The sequence below is a fragment of the Semicossyphus pulcher genome, unplaced genomic scaffold (assembly GCF_022749685.1).
Source record: "Semicossyphus pulcher isolate SPU_LCO1_2020_fin unplaced genomic scaffold, fSemPul1.0.p SCAF_20, whole genome shotgun sequence".
Classification (NCBI taxonomy): Eukaryota; Metazoa; Chordata; class Actinopteri; order Labriformes; family Labridae; genus Semicossyphus; species Semicossyphus pulcher.
Genome location: NW_027211694.1, coordinates 2,233,785 through 2,250,411, shown reverse-complemented (window position 1 = coordinate 2,250,411; position 16,627 = coordinate 2,233,785). Strand labels below are relative to the sequence as shown.

General features: G+C 45.3%; 1 protein-coding gene across 2 annotated transcripts; it reads left to right on the top strand.

Moving 5' to 3' along the window:
* Window positions 1–692: 692 nt before the first annotated feature.
* Window positions 693–16,590, top strand: upf2 (UPF2 regulator of nonsense mediated mRNA decay). Of its 2 annotated transcripts, none has more exons than XM_069671066.1 (21): window positions 693–757; window positions 1,654–2,022; window positions 2,327–3,106; window positions 3,208–3,368; window positions 3,466–3,657; window positions 3,749–3,898; window positions 4,010–4,113; window positions 4,253–4,338; window positions 4,545–4,653; window positions 4,796–4,909; window positions 5,026–5,142; window positions 5,433–5,822; window positions 6,270–6,545; window positions 6,757–6,940; window positions 9,657–9,811; window positions 10,433–10,537; window positions 11,089–11,187; window positions 11,413–11,586; window positions 12,644–12,785; window positions 12,895–13,015; window positions 15,523–16,590. In XM_069671066.1, the coding sequence occupies exons 1-21, from the start codon at window positions 726–728 to the stop codon at window positions 15,527–15,529; spliced, it is 3,867 nt and encodes a 1,288-aa protein (XP_069527167.1). In that variant the 5' UTR covers window positions 693–725; the 3' UTR covers window positions 15,530–16,590. The 2 variants fall into 2 exon arrangements, with proteins under 2 accessions (XP_069527167.1, XP_069527166.1); XM_069671065.1 differs by having other exon boundaries at window positions 15,520–16,590.
* The last annotated feature ends 37 nt before the right edge of the window (window positions 16,591–16,627 follow it).

Genomic DNA, 16,627 nt, shown 5'->3' with positions numbered 1-16,627 from the left:
ATATTTCCTTACTAATATTGAAGTATTCATTATTATTATTGTTAAATTATGAGAGCTCTGTGTAAAAGTTATTAGCATTGTTGTAAAAACTATTTAGCCGAATTGTATTTTCTTTATATGATTTGACAAACGTTCAAAATGTATAAATGTATGGTACTGAATCATAACGCAGGTCAGACATTATGATGTTCCGGACTTTTGCCTGAGAAAAAAAAATCTCTAACTGGACCTCTTTCAAGTTTAATTGAGTACCCCTGAAATAGAACTATAATAATTTGTGCTGTTTACCATTTTATATGGATCTTCAGCGCCCCTAGTGTTTAGTATCATGTACTTTTTGCCTGTACTGTTTGGATATGAATTAATATCTTCTTTATTATTATGTCCAGTTTTTCCATGTAATGTACTTGTTTATTCATCACAGTATTAAAAAGGGGACAATTTAGAGAGTAAAAATAAAAAAGAACATCTGTTTTATGAATAGCTGCCGTAGGCATTGCCTGTTGATGTAAAACTGTTGTCGTGTATCAAAATTCAAAATAATTTACGCGTGAAATAATATTACGATATCATCGAACTACGAATATCAATACAGTTTTTAAATTACGTGAAGTTATTTAAAAAATATAACTTAAATTTATCAAATAATTATATTTTGTTTCAGGCATATTTTGCGGAACCATTATGAGAGGGTCCTTCCGTGGTTTACACGGAAACCAGTGCTAATGACCGATGTTTGTTTTGCTACAAGTAGCAGGTAAAACATTTCATTTTACAACTACATTCACTCAAAAATGAGAACTTTTAGGCAAGGATTTGAAGTGTATATTAGTTTTAACTTACACTACGACTACTTAAGACAACCTAACGCTTCTCAAACATTTATACATGTTGGTGTCAATGCGTGCATTTAAGTGGCCTAGCTAAAGGCGTTAGCTATGCGAATCCTACCTCTGTTTTTTTGTAATAAATACGTATACACATTTGAGACGTTACGGCCGTTATAATAACAAATGACGGACTCCTTATTCTTCGATGCTAAGATAATGCTAATATAAAGCCACCCTTGTCTTTAACATTGTAGGATACTAACGTTACCATGCTAACCAAGGTAATGTAGCTTAAAGGGCTAACGGAAGCTGCTGCGTGGGTGTGTTGTCAAACGAGACCTAACGGGGGAATGTTTGGTTAGAGGATTAACTTCCAGCTTAATTTGATTTAATTTTTCCAATGCATTCATGCATGTAGGTCTAACGTTGTTTAACCAGTCGTTTGCTTTTTTTAATGTCGATTATGAATTTAAAATTTGTCAAAGTATGTTGACAGTTTTGTGAAAGGTTTATAACTGCCAATCATCTTAATGCTCTAAAACATGTATTTGAATTCTAATGAAAATATATAACATTGGTAAATTATTTTGAATAGTGTAAAGTATTGGTAAGAAGCATCAGTATACAACGGATAATAAACTGATAATAAGAATATTAATTTTGGTTATAAAGCTTTAACATAAATTTAAAGAGATGAGGTGAACATTGGGAAGAAAGTGGGTTTAAATGTTTTCTATGTACATCAGTTGGGATATTTATTCATACAGATAGTTAGAGGGGTCTTTCGGGTTAGGGTTAACCATCTCTTGTTGTCCGTCCTCAGTATGCCTGCTGAACGCAAGCGCTCAGTAAACATGGACGAGAAAGACGTTTGCTCCTTTACTAACAAGGACAAAGAGAAGGACCGAGACGGTGACAGAAGACCGGGATCTGCTCGGGACAAACCAAAAGACGAAGCTAAAATGAGCGGTAAGAAAGACAGTGGAAAGGAGGAGAAGAGGAAGCGTATCGAGGAGGAAAAGAAAAAGAAAGACGAAAAGGATCGCAGAAAGAAGGAGGAGGAAAAGCTGAAGGCGGAGGAAGAACAGAAGAAGAAAGAGGAGGAGGAGAAGAAACAGCAGGAGGAGGAGGAGAAGAAGCTTCAAGAGGAGGAGGCCAAAAGACAGCGTGAGGAGGAGGCAGCTCTCCTGAAGTAAGTGATGGTGAACTTCGTAAATCAGCTTAGAAATCCCAGACCTGTGTTATGACTATGAACCAAGAAAAAAAATCTGTAGAGTCCAAAAGTAAAAGTACTGTTTGTTTTGTGTAAAGCAAAATTACTGTTTAATGTTTGATCAGGATGTTGATATCAGGATGTATGACTTGTTAGAAAAGGCTGATACACAAGTGATACCTTTACAACATGACAGCAAAGTAAAACTCAGTGCAGGTACCGTGTCTTGTCTGCTTTCTTGCTTTCATCATGTATCTTTCTTTCTTTTACCTCCCCTCTGCAGAGAGAAGGAGGAGGGGCACCAGCTGCACCAGGAGGCCTGGGAGCGTCATCATTGCAGGAAGGAGCTCCGCAGCAAGAACCAGAATGCCCAAGAGGGTCGACCTGAAGAGGCTTTCTTCAGCCGCCTGGACTCCAGCCTCAAAAAGAACACCGCGTTTGTCAAGAAGCTGCGTACTCTCACCGAACAGCAGCGAGACTCGCTCTCCAACGACTTTAACTCGCTGAACCTCAGCAAGTACATTGGTGAGGCTGTGAGCTCTGTCGTGGAGGCCAAGCTGAAGATCTCTGACGTCGGCTGCGCTGTTCATCTCTGCTCCCTCTTCCACCAACGCTACACTGAGTTCGCTCCGTTACTGTTGCAGGCCTGGAAGAAGCACTTTGAGGCCAGGAAGGAGGACAAGGCGCCCAACGTGAGCAAGCTGCGCACTGACCTGCGTTTTATCGCCGAACTCACCATCGTCGGCCTCTTCACAGACAAAGAGGGTCTGTCACTGATTTATGAGCAGCTGAAGAACATCATCGGGACCGACCGTGAGACGCACACACACGTGTCTGTGGTGATCAGCTTCTGTAAGCACTGCGGGGACGACATCGCCGGTCTGATGCCTCGCAAGGTGAAACTGGCTGCTGAGAAGTTCGGCCTGACCTTCCCTCCGAGCGAGATCATCAGCACGGAGAAACAGCAGCCCTTCCAGAACCTTCTGCGGGAGTACTTCACGTCTCTCACCAAACACCTGAAGAAGGACCACCGGGAGCTGCAGAACACAGAGAGGCAGAACAGGTGAGAACAGACCACAGGTAAAGGGGAAATGTTTTCATTGCTCCGTGGTCACTTTCTGTTATTCACCAATAAAATATGTGTTAATATTTCCTCCTCTTCAGGCGTATCCTTCATTCCAAAGGGGAGCTGAGTGAGGACAGACACAAGCAGTATGAAGAGTTTGCCACCTCCTACCAGAAGCTGCTGGCCAACACTCAGTCCCTCGCTGATCTGCTGGATGAAAACATGCCGGAGCTGCCTCAGGACAAGACTGTGCAGGAGGGTGTGTTAACTCGCTTTCCTAGAGTTGTAGTTTAATAGAAGTGTTTTGTTGTTTTTGTTAAGTTGTTTTTTTATTGTTTGCATTCGTTCTTTCTCAGAGCACGGTCCTGGCATTGACATTTTCACCCCCGGTAAGCCTGGAGAGTACGACCTGGAGGGAGGGATCTGGGAGGACGAGGACGCTCGTAACTTCTACGAGAACCTGGTGGACCTGAAGGCCTTTGTCCCCGCCATCCTCTTCAAAGACAACGAGAAGAGCAGCCAGGGCAAAGACAAGGACGAGGCTAAAGGTATATTTGAATGTATCCACAGAGAGGTGAGGAAAGAGACTCACACAGACTTTTATTCTGACTGTGTTTTTGTTGTTGCTGTCTGCTTCAGATGGCAGAGAGGGGAAGGACTCGGCCACCACCACAGAGGAGCTGGAGCTGGAGTTGGAGGCTCTCGACATCACAGACGAACCTCTGGAGCTGGAGGGACCCGACGAGGCAGAAAATGAGGAACTGGCTAAAAAACTGCTGGATGAGCAAGGTGCACAAAAACACCTGCAGAGTTTTAATGTTATGTCTGTCTCATGTCTAAAAGAAGCTGCTTTTTTATGTTTGTATTTTATTTCTAAATCTTTTAATTGTATATGTGTAGAACAAGAGGACGAAGAGGCCAACACGGGGTCCCACCTGAAGCTCATTGTGGACGCGTTCATCCAGCAGCTCCCCAACTGTGTGAACAGAGACCTCATCGACAAGGTAACCAGAAACTACTGCGTCCATGCTGACTCTTTAATTCTTTGTATTGACATGACCTGATTGTGGAAGGATTATTTCTTAATGATGAGATATTACATACAGTATTATACAGTTATGAGTCCTGTGTTGACTCCTGCAGGCTGCCATGGACTTCTGCATGAACATGAACACCAAGTCCAACAGGAGGAAGCTCGTCCGGGCTCTCTTCACCGTCCCCAGGCAGAGGTAAAGCTGCACAAATAATATCAACCTGCTAAACATCTGATTTCATGTAACATATAACTGCTCTAGCCTTTATAAACTCACTGTAAGCAACACACCTGCTCATCAATAAGACACACATAGAGAATAACTGGTGAATAAAGTTGTGCCTTCACGCACCACCAGGGGGCGCCCTCATCATATCTTATTACTGACTCTTTTTCCTGCAGGTTGGATCTTCTGCCCTTCTACTCTCGCCTGGTGGCGACTCTTCACCCATGCATGTCCGACGTGGCCGAGGACCTGTGCTCCATGCTGAAGGGAGACTTCAGGTTTCATGTACGTCCTCCAGTGTTGCATCTGTGGAATAACACACTTATTTACTCATTATAGCCTACCTTATGTTTTAAAATTCTGCAGAAGCAAACTTTTAAGTTGAATTCTTCTCAATAATCTTCTTGCACTAATGTTTGTGTTGTAGATTCGGAAGAAGGACCAGATCAACATCGAGACGAAAAACAAAACGGTCAGATTCATCGGGGAGCTCGCCAAGTTCAAGATGTTCACAAAGACGGACACGCTTCATTGTCTCAAGGTGGGGCAGAAATCTGAGATCTGATTGTTTTTTATCTCAGAGCTGTGTGATTTCTTTCTTGATAATTTTGTATAAATAGAGAATTAAGACTGTTACTCGTGTTTGTGTCCCAACAGATGCTTCTGTCTGATTTCACCCATCACCACATCGAGATGGCCTGCACGCTGCTGGAGACCTGCGGCCGCTTCCTCTTCAGATCCCCGGATTCTCACCTGCGTACCAGCGTCTTACTGGTCAGTAAACATCATCGTCATAATACTTTGGTCAAACCGGAAAATAAAGCTGATGGGAGGAAGCATTCGTTCCCCAAATCTTCTCAGTCGTTTCCCTTTTTGCATCAACAATGGAATAAATTAGAAAGGCCAACAGGCTGATAACATGTAATTGCAGATATATCGTTATTAGAGTTCATATCAGCCTATAAAAAAGGGAAATCAAGAAGTTATGGGAAATGTAGTCTTGTATGTATAGTTGTAGTCTTAATACATGCAGCTGATATTTTGTCTCCTCTTCTTCTTTCCAGGAGCAAATGATGCGTAAAAAGCAGGCTCAGCATCTGGACGCCCGCTACGTTACAATGGTGGAGAACGCCTACTACTACTGCAACCCTCCACCCGTGGAGAAGACGGTGAAGAAGAAGAGGCCGCCGCTGCAGGAGTACATCCGCAAGCTGCTGTACAAGGACCTGTCCAAGGTCACCACTGAGAAGGTGCTCAGGCAGATGAGAAAGCTGCCCTGGCAGGACCCCGAGGTGAAGAGCTACCTGATCTGCTGCATGGTCAACATCTGGAACGTCAAGTACAACAGCATCCACTGCGTGGCCAACCTGCTGGCCGGCCTGGTGGCCTACCAGGAGGACGTGGGCATCCACGTGGTGGACGGGGTGCTGGAGGACATCAGACTGGGCATGGAGGTAAGAGGAGAGGGGTGATGTAATAATGACACTTGTGTAACATCCTCTTCCAGGAGACAAAATGACTGAATCTGAGGTTAGAGAGAGGACAGGAAGACGAGCTGTAAATCTTTACTGACATGCTTGACAGTCGACTGACAGACGTGGTTACTGTCGTTGTTGTGAAGAACACTGTTGCATGTTGCAGAACACGTGAGAATGTCGCCTGGCTCCATCCTGAGCTGCAGTCATGTGTTTTTACACAACACTTCAAACGCTTCCACGTGGTTCAATCTGCAGCTCCGACTTCGACAGCAGTGTTGACAAACCATAATTACTGTTTACCTCAAATCTAACCAGGAAATAATCTCAAAACAGTCCAACTAACCAAAGTTTAACTGGAGGATTTGAACATTATTTTTTACTCTATAGGATCTGAACGTGTCTTCCCCTTCTCTCCATCCGCAGGTCAACCAGCCTAAGTTCAACCAGCGGCGCATCAGCAGCGCCAAGTTCCTCGGCGAGCTCTACAACTACCGCATGGTGGAGTCAGCCGTCATCTTCCGCACGCTCTTCTCCTTCATCTCCTTCGGGATCAATCAGGACGGCAGCCCGAGCGCCCTGGACCCTCCGGAGCACCTGTTCCGCATCCGCCTGGTCTGCACCCTGCTCGACACCTGCGGCCAGTACTTCGACCGCGGCTCCAGCAAGAGGAAGCTCGACTGTTTCCTCATCTACTTCCAGGTGTGTTCGACAGTCTGTTCTGGACTTGAATCCATCCAAGGCAATTAAACTGTCGGTTTACTCTCCTTTTGCTCCTCAGGTCTTATCTTTGTATTCATATCTATTGACTTTGTTAAATGTAATGTGTAATCAACCCTATCTCTCACCAAAGAGACTCTCCAGTCCAGTTAAATCCTACATGAAACAAATGATTTTATGTTCGTGTCTGCAGCGCTACATCTGGTGGAAAAAGAGCATCGACGTCTGGACCAAGGACCACCCGTTCCCCATCGACATCGACTACATGATCACAGACACCCTGGAGCTCCTCCGGCCCAAGATGAGGCTCAGCTGCTCCCTGGAGGAGGCCACCAAGCAGGTCACCGAGCTGGAGAGGGAGGTGCTCGTCAAACTAGGTAGGAGCTCGTCTAAAAATGAACGTCTGTCATTTACTGTCTGTGTGAAGGATGTGAGAGTTAGCGCCGCATCCGGTCCCGCAGGTCGATCTGCTCTCTGTCGTCCCGGCTGAGCAGCATTCCCCGCTGTGTAGGAGGACGATTGTGTTCATTGAAACACGCACATACCTGACACACACAGTCACTCAGGGGCCCAGTCAGTGCAGAGTTTTTAGGAGTGATAATTGTGAATTAAACTGAGAGATTGATCGTGCAACTTGCCATCAATTCAACAGTAAAATAAAGTTATAAGCGGCCATTAAAACAAAGGAATAACGAGGCAGTGGGAGTGGGGTTCAACATGTGCATATGTGCAATAACAAAGGTCAGAGGCAGTTATAAGGGGCATTTAGGGGGGCATCTAGAACCTCAACGAGCTTCTCTGCGCTGGACAGGACCGGCTGGAGTTTGAGATGCTCTCTGCAGTGCGTCCGTGGAAGGTTCACCTGCAGTTGTCGGGGCACGCCAGCCTTTTCAGCGTCCTCAGGAAGAGCAGTCTTTCTTTATGAGAGCGGTGGTGTTGGTGGCCCATGTGAGGTCCTGCGTGATGCACTGTCTCCACCGTGTCACCGTTGATTGACATCTGAGCATAATCAGGATTTTGGGATGTCGCTCTGAAATCAATGATCAGCGTCTTGGCCTTTGTGGTGCTGAGATGCAGGTTATTGTCTGAGCACCAGCTCACCAGGTATCGCTCTTCCTCTCTTTAGTCTCATAATCACTAGAGATGTCATCTGTGGTGTTGTAAGTGAATGCAGGGACACAGCCGTGTGTGTAGAGAGAGTAGAGGAGGGGTCACAGTCTCGGCTTGTTTTGTTGTTCTGCTCTTTTACTTTCAAAAGTTAAACATGCATCTGACTGTTTTCTTTAACTTATTAATAATCATTTAATCGTATAAGCACGACAAACATTCTCAGGTTGCAGCTTCTGAAATGTGACGTGTGTTTAATGTCACTGCAGGCAAACAGCTCCTGCATTAAAGAGAGCAAGAACGCGTCTGTATGGCATCAAAATTACAGAAGAACTAGCAACTTTGCACAAATATAGTAGAAGCTGTTTTTATTACTGGGATTGACTGGGATGGTACTGGATTCAAATCCAGAGCTGGTCATGATTAAGCTCCACCTCCCAGAGAGAAATACATTCAGACTCAGTGAAAGCATAGAGTGGATTTTACTTCCTTTCTTTTACCTCTGTCAGTGCACATGTAAGCACGTAAGGTGATTTAATAGGGTGTCTAGCTGCTTTGCTTTGCTGCAATACAACCTGTAATAAACACCCAGCGATGAGCTCTCCTACAGAGTGAACTATTAGTTGTCAGGACAGGAGGAAATGAACGTGCAAAGAGGGAGAGAGGAGGAAGAAGGAAACGAGTCCGTGTTGCAGCAGGTGAATCATCAGGAACATCGGCTTTGTTTTGCAGTTTCAAGGTGTTGACTTGGAATGTAAACAGCAGCTCCGCCCTCGAAAAGAGAGACACCGAGTGTGTGACTGAGAGTGTTCGTCAGGGATGGATGACGTTCTCGACGCAGGTTTCTAAAGCAGAATTTATTATGCTGCTAAAGTAGGGGGAGTTGTTCGGGGGAGTTGGGTAGACAGCAGCTCAGTCTGTGGGGACTTGGCTTGGGAACCGGAGGGTGGCCGGTTCAAGTCCTGCTACGGACCAAGCGTGGAATTGGGGCTGGTAGCTGGAGAGGTGCCTGGGCCCCGTCGAGGTGCACTCTGACGTCTCTCCATTAATGCATGTCCACTGGTTCCTGTTTGTGCGTGTGTGTGAGGCATGTTTGTACAAACAGAGTGAAAATTGGATTTCCCCTCAGGGATTAATAAATTATTTCTCTCTTCTTCTTTTCCCTTTTTAAAAACTTCTTCCTGCTTTACAAGCCAAATGCATCGAGATCCACTTGCTTGATGTTTAGCCAAATTTTTTAAATTGCAAACTCTCTTAAAAGTGCATAAAAGATACGACAAGTTTACGGAGCAAAGTCTCAATCACCCCTCCTCACAACAAGCTGCATTTACGAGCCACAGTTTTGTTTATATACGGATAATTCATCCCTGGAGGAGAACAGAAAGGTCCTGGATGTCCAGTGTTATGTTTAGAAACAAGAGACAAAGCAGTAAATGCATAAATACAGATCATATTTAACTGACAGAGACAAACAGAGAGCGCTTTTATGTAGAAGTCTGCAGTACAGTGGGGAGTATAAGGGCCCTCAAAGCTCCGTCTAAGTCCATATAAGTTACTTTGAACAGCTAGTGTTTGTCTGACTTTCTTATGTGTCTGTGTATGAGAGAGAGAAAGTGATTGATGAGGCTGATGGAGGCCCCCATAAGCCAAACAGAGCTGCCTTTGTTGCACCTTTCATACCAGGATCAGCATTCCTCAGTGCTCGAGTCACACAAAGAGCAGAGACTGGATCTTCAGCTTCAGGACACCTGCTCGACTTCATAACATAACACTTAAACATTTAGGTTCCGTAATTAGTCGCATTATTAGCAGCCAGGTTGGCTGGTAATTCAGGAGAGCACACTAATGAGACAACTATTCCCTCCTGAATATTTGTGCTATTTCTAGTTTGGGTTCGGCTCCAAGATATTTGTATAATTTCTCATAACCATCTGTGGTTAGTCTTTTCATTCCTTAAATTCCTGTTCCTGTGTGTGTTTCCTAAAGGCCTGGCGATGGGGAAGGACGGCCGCTCCAGTGCCATGAGCGAGGGCGAGGGTCTCGACGAGGAAGACGACGACGGCGACGACGACGAGGAGGGCGGGGCGGAGACCGAGGAGCAGTCGGGCAACGAGAGCGAGATGAACGAACAAGAAGAGGATGTGAGTCGTCCTAGCTCTCCACTCGTCACAGACATGATTGCTGCCCCTCACAACGGATAGTTTACCTACGTGATTGTGTCCACCCCTGATGTTCTGTGCAGGGTGGAGACTTGTTACTCTTGTGCGGATCATGATTTGATGACCGAACGGAGCAAGCTGGAAAAATGCTTCATGTTACTCCTTCTGTCCAAAACCCCAAACTCTCTTCAGTCAGCTTCATAAGTAACAGATAACACAGCAAATCTTCACATTCAAGAAGCAGCAAAAAAAAAGACATTAAAGTCGTTGGCAGTAAATTGTCTTTTGATCCTCTAATCAATCGATCTGTGCAGCTCTACCTAACAGTCCTCACGCCTCAACAAACTCGTTACGTTTGATGCTCCTTCCTGATGCTCAAAGTCTTCAGCAGTTTTTTAAACTTGGTATAAGCAATCTTAACGTGTGATTGGTCCACGCTCTGCAGGTTTAGCTCATCTTCAAGCTTAAGGGAACTTTAAACCCCAAATTCAATATAATATAATGAAAGGACTTTGTTCGATTTAAAATGTTTGTTTCTATCACAACTCGTAATGTATAATCCTGAATCCTTTTTGCTGAGTTTAAGCTGCTTTGTGTCCACAGGAAGGGTCCGAGAATGAGGAGGAGGAGAGGGAGGAAGAGGAGGAAGAGAACACCGACTACCTGACCGACTCCAACAAAGAGAACGAGACCGATGAGGAGAACAATGTAAGAACACGTCCATGATACTCGCAGAGATGAAAGTACATTTCATGAAAAGTGTTGATGGAAAGTCGTGTTGGGAAGTCCGGCTCTTTGAAGGGAGCCGGATCTTTCTCGTTCCTCTTCTCGGAAAGATCCGAGGTGAGAGAGCGGTCAGACTCACAATCATGCCCACACTCTCTTCTCCCGTGTCAACACACAGGTATTTAAAATTCTGTGCATTTAATATTTAAAAGGAAACAGCAGAATACTGAAAAACAATTAATCAATGTCATTGATTTGGAAATAATTGATGTCAACAAAAAAACAACAAACTTGGCAGAGGGTTATAATGTTGATGATTCCGCTGCACGTGACCTCGTATGGTGAAGGTGCAGAAGGTCATAAAGGAGAGTGGATCGAGGGCGGGCCGTGAAATCTTAGGGGCAACTATAAAAAGACCGTCTCTCACCTACGACTCGGTTCCCGACGTTCGCACGAAAGAGCCGTTCAAAAGAACCGAATCGTTCATGAACGTCACGACGCTAATAGAAAGATTTGTGTTGATTGGTGTGCAGGAGGTCACCCTCCGAGGCGGAGGGCTGAAGCACGTGGCCTGCGCGGAGGACGAGGACTTCATTCAGGCTCTGGATAAGATGATGCTGGAGAACCTGCAGGTAAGAAGTCTTGAGACTCACCTAAAGTGTATCTGCTTCCAATCTAAGTGAAGGTGGAAAAATCCTGAGACCTTCATCTATGAAAACATACATTAAAAAGTCTTTTCCAAACAAAACCCCTTTTTTTCTGTGTGTATATTAGACGACATTAGTTTGAGCTTGTTTTACCACATTAATCTTTAACCCCGACATCCCCTGTTGACTCTTCTTGTTTTGTCTCTGCAGCAGCGCAGCGGCGAGACGGTGAAGGTGCACCAGCTGGACGTGGCGATCCCGCTGCAGCTGAAGAGTCAGCTGAAGAAGGGGAGCTCCGGACAGCCGTGCATCGCGGAGGGAGAGTCGGACATCTCCGACACCATGCAGTTCGTCATGCTGACGCGCAAGGGCAACAAGCAGCAGGTAACGTGCACAGAGGATGTAAGTCGTACAGTACATGCATCATTTTTAGTGTGAAATAGTTTGTGATGGACACATCTATATTTTCCTTGAGTGAAAGAAGAATTTCTAAAGTGTTACAAGAAAGAGAGCTGCTTTAAAAAGATCTGAGAGCAAACAGACGAGTGATTTTACACTTTCTGTCTCGTACAGAAACTCTGTCACAGACTCTCTTCAGTCTGACTGAGCCCAGGAATAATATTGACTCTGGACTTGTGTGTGTGTGTGTGTGTGTGTGTGTGTGTGTGTGTGTGTGTGTGTGTGTGTGTGTGTGTGTGTGTGTGTGTGTGTGTGTGCTTGGGCGAGCTGCAGCGGTGGAATGTGTGGTTTGAGGGTTTTGAGGGTAGAGGCTGGTTCTCGCAGCGTTGGGTGTGTCCGGCTTCTCTGCCAGGTTCTCGGAGGTTTAATGGAGCGTCGAGTCCACGCGGCTTCGCTGTGTTTAAAGGACAGCTGCCAAACACACACGGGCAACAAAATAAATACAAATGAAAAAATCACTGATTCAAAAGAAGGTTGGAGAGAACACAGGATATCTGTGTAGGTGTGTTGGTGCGGCGCGTGTACAGGAAATGACTTTTCTCCCTCTGTAAACACACGCCGCCTCACCGGGTGAATAAAAGCATCCTGTGTGCTTAAAGGCCGTCCTTACTACCTGTGTGCACTCGCTTAGTGTGGCTAAATGCTAACTAGCATTAGCATTTGTTAGACTAAAGGTCCAAAGCAATATTTAAACAGTTTGCTTTGATGTGAGACAAGGTTAGTTTTAGTTTATTTTGTCTTTAAAGGAAAAGTTCAACGAGTTTGAAAGCATGTCTTTTTTCTAAGGGTTGATCTCGTGTCTGTGCACAAAGCATGACGCGGCTGCTGTTTACTTTGGCGTAGCATGAAGACGGGGGACGGGAGAGACGGCTAACCTGTCTCTATCCAAAGCTAACAGACATACAACTAGCAGAACCTCATGTCAGGCAATTTGTCCGTGATGTGCATGTCGTGCTTATATGTGTGTGTTTGTGGTCGACAGTATAAGATCCTGAACGTGCCGCTGTCCTCCCACCTGGCGGCGAACCACTTCAACCAGCAGCAGGCCGAGCAGGAGGAGCGCATGAGGATGAAGAAGCTCACACTGGACATCAACGAGAGGCAGGAGCAGGAGGACTACCAGGGTACGGACACATCAAAGCTTAGAATTAAGTTTATTTTACACTTAGGTTTTGTCGATAAAATAACAGTTGTGATTAAACGACTTCTTTCCCTTGTGTTCGTGTGACACAGAGATGATGCAGTCCCTCGCACAGCGTCCGGCTCCGGCCAACACAAACCGGGAGCGCCGCCCTCGCTACCAGCACCCGAAAGGCGCTCCCAACGCCGACCTCATCTTCAAGACTGGAGGAAGGTGAGACGAGAGCCGTGATCACTGCAGCGACACTCAAACAAACACACACAGCAGAATGTGTTGGATCAGGGCTCTTTGTTTCATTGTCTGTGTGTACTGACTCCACCTCGTCGCTGTCTCTTTAAACAGCGTGAAAAGGGCCAGAAATGAAAGGCATGAGAGGCGAGACAGGCAGGAGAGGCAAGACAGGAAAGACAAGCAGGAGAGAGGCAGCACACATGTCACCGAGTAGATAAATCTTTATCACAGGGACGAAGTTAGCCGAGGAGTTTCTGTTTATTTTTGTACTTTCTGGTTTGCAGGTGCTCAGACTTTATTTTACATAGTTTATTTTCTGTACAAGAAACATTTGGAAATAAAGATTATTTAAAGTTTATACTTTATTTACATCAACAGCACCTTGTGTGTCTTTCTTGCTTCTTATTAATTTACACATGTGGAATATAAACTTCTCTTACAGCCGGCTCTGCATGTATTGAACCTAACGCCGGAGATATTCTTGTTTTTAACCTTGCGTTCGCGTACACAACCGCCCGCGTCATGAACTGAATCATTCACATACTTGTCTCTGCACTATGCGTGTTACTGGAGGATACCTCTAGAGGGCACACCAGAGAGCTCAGGCCGTATGCAACTCCCGTATGTGCGGGATGTAAACATCAGACACTCGAGGAGGTTACTGTGACGTTCATTCTGACATCACGATAACCGCCCCCGCTCCGTCTCGGACGTAACGCTCCCTGACTTGTTTCCGTTTAGTTTCACACGTTTCCACGCCGACTTCTAAAATCTGTCTGCAGCTGTTTGACAGGCATGTTTGTCTCTGTGCAGCGGCAACGACACATCGTACAGATGTGGATAATTGGGGACTGGGTCTATCAGCTTGTCTTCAGAACTTTCTGCCGTTGTTGTCCCTGCTGCTGTGTCGACCCTGTCACTTCCCCTCTGCCTCTACACTGCCCCTACTGCTCATGCAGACTGCATCTCGCGTACGCGTAGCATTAAAGTCGAGATGAAACAGCATTTCGAGAGTACCTAGCTTCCGTATCGTGACGTATTTCCGAGTGAAACAGGACGTGCAGGCGGGACATATCATTAGAGGGATTTGATTTGATCGTTGAGAAGTGGGCGTAGACAGACGTTCTCCACAGCGCAGTAGCTAGCTAACTGACCGAGCGTTCTTGGTGCTCTGCGGCTAAATGTTGCAGATTGATTGGTTGAAATTGTTTGGTGCTAACTTACGTAAGCACGTGTGAAATTTAGTTTTATGAAGAAAAAATTATCTGATTTTGATATAAGAATACGAGGAAATGGATTTTCTGTATTTTTTTTGGCCTATATTGTCAAATAGATGCACAATATTACCGAGGATGTGATCTGAAAGGATTAAAATGACATTTTTAATTTCACCTCGACTTAAAGTTTGAGGACGTGCACAGCCGACGCTCCAAACAGACGCAGGGAGCACGTGGCAGCCATCATGCGCATGCGAAAGCGTAGTTAGAAGCGAGAATATCTCCGGCCTAAAGCACAAACGCACATGGTGGGAGTGTTTAATCTCTGCAGTGGTCAGATGCAGAGAAAGCTTTGGAGTTGTCTTCATCCTGATGCACGTTTTGTTATATTGGTCTTAATGGAAATACAGGGGGACAACAAAAGTTAAGGAGGAATAGATACCTTCCCTACGACTGTCACATCTTATATATTTTAATGATGCTAAATAGACCCCATTAAAAACCCCAATGTGCCTGATTTCTGTTTCTTCTTCCTCAATAAACTATTCAAACACACCATGAGCTCCTCTGTTGCACTGACATGTTCCTTCATTACTACAAACACACCGTCCTGCTGCCCCAAAGACGTACCACAGCAGCAAATGTGCATTCATCCGCCTCGGGAAATAGTCCCCAGCAAATGCACTATTTCCTCCTGTTTGGTTCCTACTAAAATCCTTTAAAGCGGTTAGCTTTGAGCTGCGAGCCGCAGACAGGAAGTCAGAAAAGATTGTCGTGTTTGTGCGTCTCTTTAAGACAAATATTGACACATTGGATGCATTTTTTAATCAGTTTAACTAAAAAGTTCTGGTATCTGTACCAAAACAATCTCTTTTTCTCAGTGGAAATGAACTTTTCCACAAAATAAATCCATATCAAACACATTCTTGCAGTTAAGCGATATGACAAACGGTCTTTCTTCATTTTTCTACTAAAGAGAGAGAATAAAGTCGAAAAAACTTTCTATAAAGGCTCGAAAAAAGACAAAATCTAAATGTTTTTTTTAGAATCAAAATTTCAACATTATGCTGAAAAAAAAATTCCTCCTCTGATTGATTTTTTCTCAATGCTCGGCACTTATACACTTCCATAACTTCAGGACAACAAACGGCATCAAAAACATGATTTAAATGATTTAAAATCTTACAAACTTTAATAAAGTCACAGGCAGGTTTCAGGACACAGAAGTTGCTCAGCACGTCTGCAGTAAATGTCTGCTCTGTCCTCCAGGAGACGCTGATTGGAGTCTGGGCCCAGGCTGAACGAGCGAGCGAACGAGCAAGAGAGCGAATGATCGAGCACGAGAGAGAGAGAGAGAGAAAGGAAGACAAGATCGGAGGGGAAACCGGTCGAAACAGGGAACGAGTCCTCCAGACGCCCGCTGACGCCGGCACAGACCAAAACCCGCTGACCTGAACACACACTCTTACACTGCTGAAGAGGCCAGGAAGCCTGAGGAGGAGGAGGAGGAGGAAGGAGAGGCAGAATCAGGAGCTGGAGGTCAGAGGTCAGGAGTCAGATTAGATGGCTCTCTTTCTGTTTTTGTCTGTTGTCTGAGACAAAAATAACAACCGTCTGGAGCAGAGAACGAACTACAAACAAAGACGACTGAACTCCTGATGGCGAGACGGGCAGCGGGATGAAGGGATCGCGTCCCGCTGAGCGAAACACTGACTCACTTTTAGGAGATACAAACCTGCGAGTGGACATTTACACGAGACTAGCACGGGATTCTTTCTGTTTTTGGACTCTTGAAATAAAACCTGGAACGGAGAAGGCGGCGCTGAATCTGAGACTGTGAAGAAGCCGACACTTGTAGCTGTTCTCCCGGTGATGCAGGGACAGAGGAGGTGTTACTGTACACAGATTATGTGTTTGAAAAGATCAAACGGAGTCTGATGGGATGCCAGACATGTTTTAGAGGCGTGTGTTTACTCAAAGTGGTGTGTCACTGAATAAATGAATATCAGCTATAGCAGCCAGTTAGCTTAGCTTAGCACAATAACAGGAAACGGGGAAACGGCTAGCCTGGTCATGTCCGTTAAGTTAAACAAACCTGCGGTGGCGCCTTTAAAGTTCAGTAAGATGTTTTATGTTGTTTAATATGTAACAGACAAACAACACGTTTAGCTGCGTCCTAATCCAGGCAATCCACGGGCTGCAGCCGTCGAAGGAGGCGGTCTGCCGAGGATGAGTCATTCGTTGCCTGTGCAGAAGGCGAACTGAAATGAGACGGTTACCTGCTGTTCCCGCCTTCAACCTTGCGTCACCAAACGCCGCTCCTGTCGCTTAGCAACAGGTAGCTAGCATAACTAAGGTCACATCAAGGCCCCTCTTG

Bases quoted from the DNA above. Each gene is read 5' to 3' on its own strand.
- upf2 (XM_069671065.1), top strand. From the start codon at position 726: ATGACCGATGTTTGTTTTGCTACAAGTAGCAG. The intron at 3,369-3,465 runs GTGTGTTAACTC...GTTCTTTCTCAG, and splicing joins GGACAAGACTGTGCAGGAGG to AGCACGGTCCTGGCATTGAC. The intron at 5,823-6,269 runs GTAAGAGGAGAG...CTCCATCCGCAG, and splicing joins ACATCAGACTGGGCATGGAG to GTCAACCAGCCTAAGTTCAA.